The sequence below is a fragment of the Entelurus aequoreus genome, linkage group LG23 (genome assembly GCF_033978785.1).
Source record: "Entelurus aequoreus isolate RoL-2023_Sb linkage group LG23, RoL_Eaeq_v1.1, whole genome shotgun sequence".
NCBI lineage: Eukaryota > Metazoa > Chordata > Actinopteri > Syngnathiformes > Syngnathidae > Entelurus > Entelurus aequoreus.
In genome coordinates this window covers 40,102,782-40,112,781 of record NC_084753.1, presented here as the reverse complement: position 1 = coordinate 40,112,781, position 10,000 = coordinate 40,102,782, and the positions used below count along the sequence as shown (strand labels likewise).

The 10,000-nt window shown below is 31.9% G+C and overlaps 1 protein-coding gene across 1 annotated transcript in view; it reads right to left on the bottom strand.

Annotated features, from left to right (window-relative positions):
• galnt16 (UDP-N-acetyl-alpha-D-galactosamine:polypeptide N-acetylgalactosaminyltransferase 16) overlaps positions 1-10,000 on the bottom strand; it is an 84,483-nt gene that overhangs the window by 38,654 nt on the left and 35,829 nt on the right. Inside the window, exons 8-9 of the mRNA XM_062034719.1 lie at positions 6,701-6,785; positions 484-587 (exon numbers count right to left, since the gene is read on the bottom strand). Coding sequence (XP_061890703.1) covers positions 484-587; positions 6,701-6,785 — 189 coding nt within the window. The remainder of the gene's footprint in view (positions 1-483; positions 588-6,700; positions 6,786-10,000) is intronic.

Below are 10,000 nucleotides of genomic sequence, written 5' to 3'. Positions count from 1 at the left end.
GGACATGTACGTATAATCAACGTGGTATCAACGTCTTGTGTTCTAAAGGACATGTACGTAAAATCAACGTGGTATCAACGTCTTGTGTTCTAAAGGACATGTACGTATAATCAACGTGGTATACGTATAATCAACGTGGTATCGACGTCTTGTGTGCTAAAGGACATGTACGTATAATCAACGTGGTATCAACGTCTTGTGTTCCAAAGGACATGTACGTATAATCAACGTGGTATCAATGTCTTGTGTTCTAAAGGACATGTACGTATAATCAACGTGGTATCAATGTCTTGTGTTCTAAAGGACATGTACGTATAATCAACGTGGTATCAATGTCTTGTAGCCTGCTGGGTGGGCTTGGTCTGGGGCTTTTGGGTACTACATTTTGTGTCATCTCGTGAGTGCTGGTCCGACAATAACGTTCCACGAATCCTTGGAAAAACCGGATGTAAGTTAGAGGGTAAAGAAAAGGAGGTAACTCACCAAAGTTCTCCCCTCCCCAGATGTCCATGTGGGTGTCGTACTGGCCCAGGTGGTTGAACCAGCTCTTGTCCATCACAAAGATTCCACCGGCAATAACGGGAGTCCTGAAAGAAGGAGACTTACGACGGATCGTGGTGTGGAGAATGCATATCTTTATTCATAGTCATGTTTGGAGCAGCTAGTACTTTTCCATGTATACTCTGTATACTTGTTTCTCTTTGTCTGCAGATGTCTGTGTCGTGTTTTAGGCATTGGAATGTGAGAGAGAGGCTTCCCCCTCCTTATCTTATCAGTGTTGGGGAAGGGGGGAGGCGTTCCCTTCTGTATAATAAAGGTTTTTCTTAAACCGTTCAACAATTTGCTCAGGCATTTGTTGACAAAAATTGGTGACCCTCGCCCCGTCCTTGTTTGTGAATGACTGAGCATTTCATGGAATCTACTTTTATACCCAATCATGGCACCCACCTGTTCCCAATCAGCCTGCACACCTGTGGGATGTTCCAAATAAGTGTTTGATGAGCATTCCTCAACTTTATCTGTATTTATTGCCACCTTTCCCAACTTCTTTGTCACGTGTTGCTGCCATCAAATTCTAAAGTTAATGATTATTTGCAACAACAAAAAATTGTTATGAGTTTGAACATCAAATATGTTGTCTTTGTAGCATATTCAACTGAATATGGCTTGAAAATTATTTGCAAATCATTGTATTCCGTTTATATTTACATCTAACACCATTTCCCAACTCATATGGAAACGGGGTTTGTACATTTAAAACACTTCCTTGTGGTGGTTCTTTGGTCAAAATGTTGCATAGGTGACCGTCTCCAAGTCCCTTCAGGATGCGCCGTTTTGTGGGCGGTCTTATTTACCCCGTCATCTTCGTAGTACCTGTAGTTTTTTAGCAGTTCCATAGCGAGTCTACTGACGGATTAAAGTTGGAAGTGTGCGCTACTTTGTATTAGGAATGTCAACAGTGGAGGTTAGAAGAAGGAGCTTATCGACTACGGCGTGGATTACAATGGCGGACGCACATTTTCGGGACTTATGCAGATCCCAAATACCGTAAATTCCGGACTATGAGCCACAAGCTACTTTTTTTTCCTAAACTTTGAACCATGCGGCTTATAGGATGGAGCAGCTAATTCATGGACTGTTCCTTGCTAGTGGCAATAATACAAATAATTTGATAGATAAAAGTAGTATGGCGCCATCTTTTGGATGAATTTAAAGTTTAAAATATATGAAATTGCATACAGTACGTGTTTTTTTTTTCTTCCTTTTTTCCAAAGGAAGCTTCTTCTAGCTTATCTGGGGGACCCTTTCACTTACCACCACCTTTAAATGGATATTCACTACTGTTGTAGTTTGTAATATGGTATTGTGAATAAACTTGAAAAATGAAAAATGAAAAAAAAAGATATGGATGACAGAGTATGGTGTGGGTGAACTTGACTGGCCTGCACAGAGTCCTGACCTGAACCCGATAGAACACCTTTGGGATGAATTAGAAGCAATGCGCTTTTGGAAGAATGGTGGAAAATTCCTATAGAGACACACTCCGCAACCTTGTGGACAGCCTTCCCAGAAGAGTTGAAGCTGTGATATCAATGCAATGTCCATAAAGCTTCTTCTAGCTTATCTGGGGGACCCTTTAACTTACCACCACCTTTAAATGGATATTCACTACTGTTGTAGTTTTTAATATGGTATTGTGAATAAACTTGAAAAATGAAAAAAAAAATGAAAAATTAAAAAAAAGATATGGATGACAGAGTATGGTGTGGGTGAACTTGACTGGCCTGCACAGAGTCCTGACCTGAACCCGATAGAACACCTTTGGGATGAATTAGAAGCAATGCGCTTTTGGAAGAATGGTGGAAAATTACTATAGAGACGCACTCCGCAACCTTGTGGACAGCCTTCCCAGAAGAGTAGAAGTTGTGATATCAATGCAATGTCCATAAAGCTTCTTCTAGCTTATCTGGGGGACCCTTTCACTTACCACCACCTTTAAATGGATATTCACTACTGTTGTAGTTTGTAATATGGTATTGTGAATAAACTTGAAAAATGAAAAAAAAATAAATGGATGACAGAGTCTGGCGTTGGTGAACTTGACTGGCCTGCACAGAGTCCTGACCTGAACCCGATAGAACACCTTTGGGATGAATTAGAACTAGGGATTTTCCGATAATGGCTTTTTGCCGATATCCGATATTCCGATATTGTCCAACTCTTTAATTACCGATACCGATATCAACCGATACCGACATCAACATCGTGGAATGAACACATTATTATGCCTAATTTGAACAACCATGTATGGTGAAGATAAGGTACTTTTTAAAAAAAATAATAATAAAATAAGATAACTAAATTAAAAACATTTTCTTGAATAAAAAAGAAAGTAAAACAATATAAAAACAGTTACATAGAAACTAGTAATGAATGAAAATGAGTAAAATGAAGTGTTAAAGGTTAGTACTATTAGTGGAGCAGCAGCACGCACAATCATGTGTGCTTACGGACTGTATCCCTTGCAGACTGTATTGATATATATTGATATATAATGTAGGAACCAGAATATTAATAACAGAAAGAAATGGGGGAGGGAGGTTTTTTGGGTTGGTGCACTAATTGTAAGTGTATCTTGTGTTTTTTATGTTGATTTAATTAAAAAAACCCCAAAAAAAACGATACAGATAATAAAAAAACCGATACCGATAATTTCCGATATTACATTTTAACGCATTTATCGGCTGATAATATCGGCAGACCGATATTATCGGACATCTCTACTTTGAACCATGCGGCTTATAGGATGGAGCAGCTAATTCATGGACTGTTCCTTGCTAGTGGCAATAATAAAAATAATTTGATAGATAAAAGTAGTATGGCGCCATCTTTTGGATGAATTTATCGGAGGTGCTTCCCCCCCGCCACTGGCAAGCAGTTTAATCTCCATAGCGTCTCTACTCGTATGGATTCTTCACTCCGTCATGCAACGTTTGTAAGTTTTAGAATACAACTAAAACAATTCATACTCACTACAGCAGGGGTCACCAACGTGGTGCCCGCGGGCACCAGGTAGCCCGTAAGGACCAGATGAGTAGCCCGCTGGCCTGTTCTAAAAATAGCTCAAATAGCAGCACTTACCAGTGAGCTGCCTCTATTTTTTAAATTGTATTTATTTACTAGCAAGCTGGTCTCACTTTGCCCGACATTTTTAATTCTAAGAGAGACAAAACTCAAATAGAATTTGAAAATCCAAGAAAATATTTTAAAGACTTGGTCTTCACTTGTTTAAATAAATTCATTATATTTTTTACTTTGCTTCTTATAACTTTCAGAAAGACAATTTTAGAAAAAAAAATACAACCTTAAAAATGATTTTAGGATTTTTAAACACATATACCTTTTTTACCTTTTAAATTCCTCCCTCTTCTTTCCTGACAATTCTGACAATGTTCAAGTATTTTTTTTTTTTAATTATTGTATAGAATAATAAATACATTTTAATTTAATTCTTCATTTTAGCTTCTGTTTTTTCGACAAAGAATATTTGTGAAATATTTCTTCAAACTTATTATGATTAAAATTCAAAAAAATTATTCTGGCAAATCTAGAAAATCTGTAGAATCAAATTTAAACCTTATTTCAAAGTCTTTTGAATTTCTTTTAAAATTTTTGTTCTGGAAAATCTAGAAGAAATAATGATTTGTCTTTGTTAGAAATATAGCTTGGTCCAATTTGTTATATATTCTAACAAAGTGCAGATTGGATTTTAACCTATTTAAAACATGTCATCAAAATTCTAAAATTAATCTTAATCAGGAAAAATTACTAATAATGTTCCATAAATTATTTTTTAAATTTTTTCAAAAAGATTCAAATTATCTAGTTTTTCTCTTCTTTTTTTCGGTAGAATTTTGAATTTTAAAGAGTCCAAATTGAAGATAAACTATGTTTCAAAATTGAATTGTCATTTTTTTCGTGTTTTCTCCTCTTTTAAACCGTTCAATTAAGTGTAAATATCATTAATTATTAATAATAACATAGAGTTAAAGGTAAATTGAGCAAATTGGCTATTTCTGGCAATTTATTGAAGTGTGTATCAAACTGGTAGCCCTTCGCATTAATCAGTACCCAAAAAGGTTGGTGACCCCTGCTCTAAAGCGTCCTATGCGTGATGTCTGCAGGGGTGTTTTCATTTAGTGTCCGTGTTGGTATCGTTGACTTACAACGCCATTCTTTTTGTATTGTTTCAGTTTCACAAATTCCTCGGTAAATCCACCAAAACGTCACCGTGGAGTTATTGAGTCTGTTTAGCTGATCGGGGAGCTAGCTTGCCCAGCTAGTCGGTCCATGACCATGACTTCTGTTTTGTTTGGTCAGCCGTTTTACTGCCGTTTTACAGGCACCGCTTGGAAACAATTAAGGTAGGTAAATAAATATTTACAGAATATTTCTGTGTAAATAACTCATTTCACAACAAATACATCTATATATATAATCTATCAGTTTATATGTGAGTACAGGCGGGTGGCCAAATACTTTTGGCAATATGGTGTATTTTGATGTTTTGAGTGTGGGATAATATCATATTTGTTGCAATATTACATTAAGTTTAAAATATATGAAATTGCATGCTTCTAGCTTATCTGGGGGACCATTTCACTTACCACCACCTTTAAATGGATATTCACTAGTGTTGTAGTTTGTAATATGGTATTGTGAATAAACTTGAAAAATGAAAAAAAAAAAAAAAAGGATGACAGAGTATGGTGTGGGTGAACTTGACTGGCCTGCACAGAGTCCTGACCTGAACCCGATAGAAACCCCTTTGGGATGGATTAGAACGCAGACTGGGAGTCAGGTCTTCTCCAAGGCACTTTTGGAAGAATGGTGGAAAATTCCTATAGAGACACACTCTGCAACCTTGTGGACAGCCTTCCCAGAAGAGTTGAAGCTGTAATATCAATGCAATGTCCATAAAGCTTCTTCTAGCTTATCTGGGGGACCCTTTCACTTACCACCACCTTTAAATGGATATTCACTACTGTTGTAGTTTGTAATATGGTATTGTGAATAAACTTGAAAAATGAAAAATTAAAAAAACATATGGATGACAGAGTATGGTGTGGGTGAACTTGACTGGCCTGCACAGAGTCCTGACCTGAACCCGATAGAACACCTTTGGGATGAATTAGAACTAGGGATGTCCGATAATGGCTTTTTGCCGATATCCGATATTCCGATATTGTCCAACTCTTTAATTACCGATACTGATATCAACCGATACCGATATCAACCGATATATGCAGTCATGGAATTAACACATTATTATGCCTAATTTGGACAACCAGGTATGGTGAAGATAAGGTACTTTTTTAAAAAATTAGTAAAATAAGATAAATAAATTAAAAACATTTTCTTGAATAAAAAAGAAAGTACAACAATATAAAAACAGTTACATAGAAACTAGTAATGAATGAAAATTAGTAAAATTAACTGTTAAAGGTTAGTACTATTAGTGGAGCAGCAGCACGCACAATCATGTGTGCTTACGGACTGTATCCCTTGCAGACTGTATTGATATATATTGATATATAATGTAGGAACCAGAATATTGATAACAGAAAGAAACAACCCTTTTGTGTGAATGAGTGTAAATGGGGGAGGGAGGTTTTTTGGGTTGGTGCACTAATTGTAAGTGTATCTTGTGTTTTTTATGTTGATTTAATAAAAAAACCAAAAAAACAAAAAAAAACAACAACAAAAACGATACCGATAATAAAAAAAAACGATACCGATAATTTCCGATATTACATTTTAACGCATATATCGGCCGATAATATCCTGACGGCCTGACATCTCTAATTAGAACCAATGCGCTTTTGGAAGAATGGTGGAAAATTCCTATAGACGCACTCCGCAACCTTGTGGACAGCCTTCCCAGAAGAGTTGAAGCTGTAATAGCTGCAAAAGGTGGACCCACGTCATATTGAACCCTATGGGTTAGGAATGGGATGGCACTTCTAGTTCATATGTGAGTCAAGGCAGGTGGCCAAATACTTTTTGGCAATATTGCACCAAATAAAATGTCTTCAGGGTCGGTAAGCACAACCAGAAATATTCCGTGCATTCGGCGATTTTTGAGAAAAGGAAAGGATTTTAAGTGCCTCCGGTACATTTGCACGTCCAATCCTCTCACCTGATTGGCTGCGTGGGGTCACTCCGGGCCATTTTCTGCTCAATGGGGATCTGCTCCCATTTAAAGTGGAGACTCCAGTCAAACCCTGTTGGGGACAAAAGACAGAAGGTCACGACTGAAAGAGGACTCCGAGGAACCTTCTCAGGCTGGAGTTTGCAACACATCCTTGGCAGGGTTCATGAAGAGTGAGTCGGGGGGAGGGGGGGGGGGGATGTTCTCATGGGCCAGCTGTGGTTCCAGCTGCCGTCGTGTGGGATTTACTGCTCTCTGACCTCTTTTAACCGTTTTTTATACACTACATTTTTAAATACCGAATTTTTTATACACTACATTTTAATAAACTGATTTTTAATAAACTGATTTTTATACACTTAATTTTTATACACTGATTTTTTTATACGCTGAATTTTAATAAATTGATTTTATACACTGAATTTTTATACACTGAATTTGTATACACTGAATTGTAATACACATTAATTTTTATACACTGAATTTGTTATACGTTGATTTTTTTATACACTAAATTTTTAAATACCGAATTTTTTATACACTAAATTTTTTTATGTACTGAATTTTATACACTAAATTTTTTATACAATGAATTTTTATACACTAAATTTTTATACACTGAATTTTTTTATGCACTGAATTTTATACACTGAATTTTTTTATACACTGAATTTTCTACACTGAATTTTTTTATACACTGAATTTTATACACTGAATTTTTGTATACATTGAATTTTATACACTTATTTTTTTATACACTGAATTTTATACACTGAATTTTTTTATGCACTGAATTTTATACACTTAAATTTTATACACAATTTTATACACTGAATTTTTATACACTGAATTGTTTATACACTGATTTCTTTTATACACTGAATTTTTATACACATTAATTTTTATACACTGAATTTTAATAAACTGATTTTTAATAAACTGATTTTTATACACTTAATTTTTATACACTGATTTTTTTATACACTGAATTTTAATAAATTGATTTTATACACTGAATTTTTATACACTGAATTTGTATACACTGAATTTTAATACACATTAATTTTTATACACTGAATTTGTTATACACTGAATTTTTTTATGCACTGAATTTTATACACTGAATTTTTTTATACACTGAATTTTCTACACTGAATTTTTTCATACACTGAATTTTATACACTGAATTTTTTTATACATTGAATTTTATACACTTAATTTTTTATACACTGAATTTTATACACTGAATTTTTTTATGCACTGATTTTTATACACTTAAATTTTATACACAATTTTATACACTAAATTTTTATACACTGAATTGTTTATACACTGATTTATTTTATACACTGAATTTTATACACTGAATTTTTTTATACATTGAATTTTATACACTTAATTTTTTATACACTGAATTTTAATACACATTAATTTTTATACACTGAATTTGTTATACGTTGATTTTTTTATACACTAAATTTTTAAATACCGAATTTTTTATACACTAAATTTTTTTATGCACTGAATTTTATACACTAAATTTTTTATACAATGAATTTTTATACACTGAATTTTTATACACTGAATTTTTTTATGCACTGAATTTTATACACTGAATTTTTTTATACACTGAATTTTCTACACTGAATTTTTTCATACACTGAATTTTTTACACTGAATTTTTTTATACACTGAATTTTATACACTGAATTTTTTTATGCACTGAATTTTATACACTTAAATTTTATACACTGAATTTTATACACTGATTTTTTATACACTGAATTTGTATACACTGAATTTTAATACACATTAATTTTATACACTGAATTTGTTATACGTTGATTTTTTTATACACTAAATTTTTAAATACCGAATTTTTTATACACTAAATTTTTTTATGCACTGAATTTTATACACTAAATTTTTTATACAATGAATTTTCATACAATTAATTTTTATACACTGAATTTTTTTATGCACTGAATTTTATACACTGAATTTTTTTATAAACTGAATTTTCTACACGGAATTTTTTCATACACTGAATTTTATACACTGAATTTTTTTATACATTGAATTTTATACACTTAATTTTTTATACACTGAATTTTATACACTGAATTTTTTTATGCACTGAATTTTATACACTTAAATTTTATACACAATTTTATACACTGAATTTTTATACACTGAATTGTTTATACACTGATTTCTTTTATACACTGAATTTTAATAAACTGATTTTTAATAAACTGATTTTTATACACTTAATTTTTATACACTGATTTTTTATACACTGTATTTTAATAAATTGATTTTATACACTGAATTTTTATACACTGAATTTGTATACACTGAATTTTAATACACATTAATTTTTATACACTGAATTTGTTATACGTAGATTTTTTTATACACTAAATTTTTAAATACCGAATTTTTTATACACTAAATTTTTTTATGCACTGAATTTTATACACTAAATTTTTTATACAATGAATTTTTATACACTGAATTTTTATACACTGAATTTTTTTATGCACTGAATTTTATACACTGAATTTTTTTATACACTGAATTTTCTACACTGAATTTTTTCATACACTGAATTTTATACACTGAATTTTTTTATACTTTGAATTTTATACACTTAATTTTTTATACACTGAATTTTATACACTGAATTTTTTTATGCACTGAATTTTATACACTTAAATTTTATACACAATTTTATACACTGAATTTTTATACACTGAATTGTTTATACACTGATTTCTTTTATATACTGAATTTTTATACACTGAATTTTAATACACATTAATTTTTATACACTGAATTTTAATAAACTAATTTTTACACACTGAATTTGTTATACGTTGATTTTTTTATACACTAAATTTTTAAATACCGAATTTTTTATACACTAAATTTTTTTATGCACTGAATTTTATACACTAAATGTTTTATACAATGAATTTTTATACACTGAATTTTTATACACTGAATTTTTTTATGCACTGAATTTTATACACTGAATTTTTTTATACACTGAATTTTCTACACTGAATTTTTTCATACACTGAATTTTATACACTGAATTTTTTTTATACATTGAATTTTATACACTTAATTTTTTATACACTGAATTTTATACACTGAATTTTTTTATGCACTGAATTTTATACACTTAAATTTTATACACAATTTTATACACTGAATTTTTATACACTGAATTGTTTATACACTGATTTCTTTTATACACTGAATTTTTATACACTGAATTTT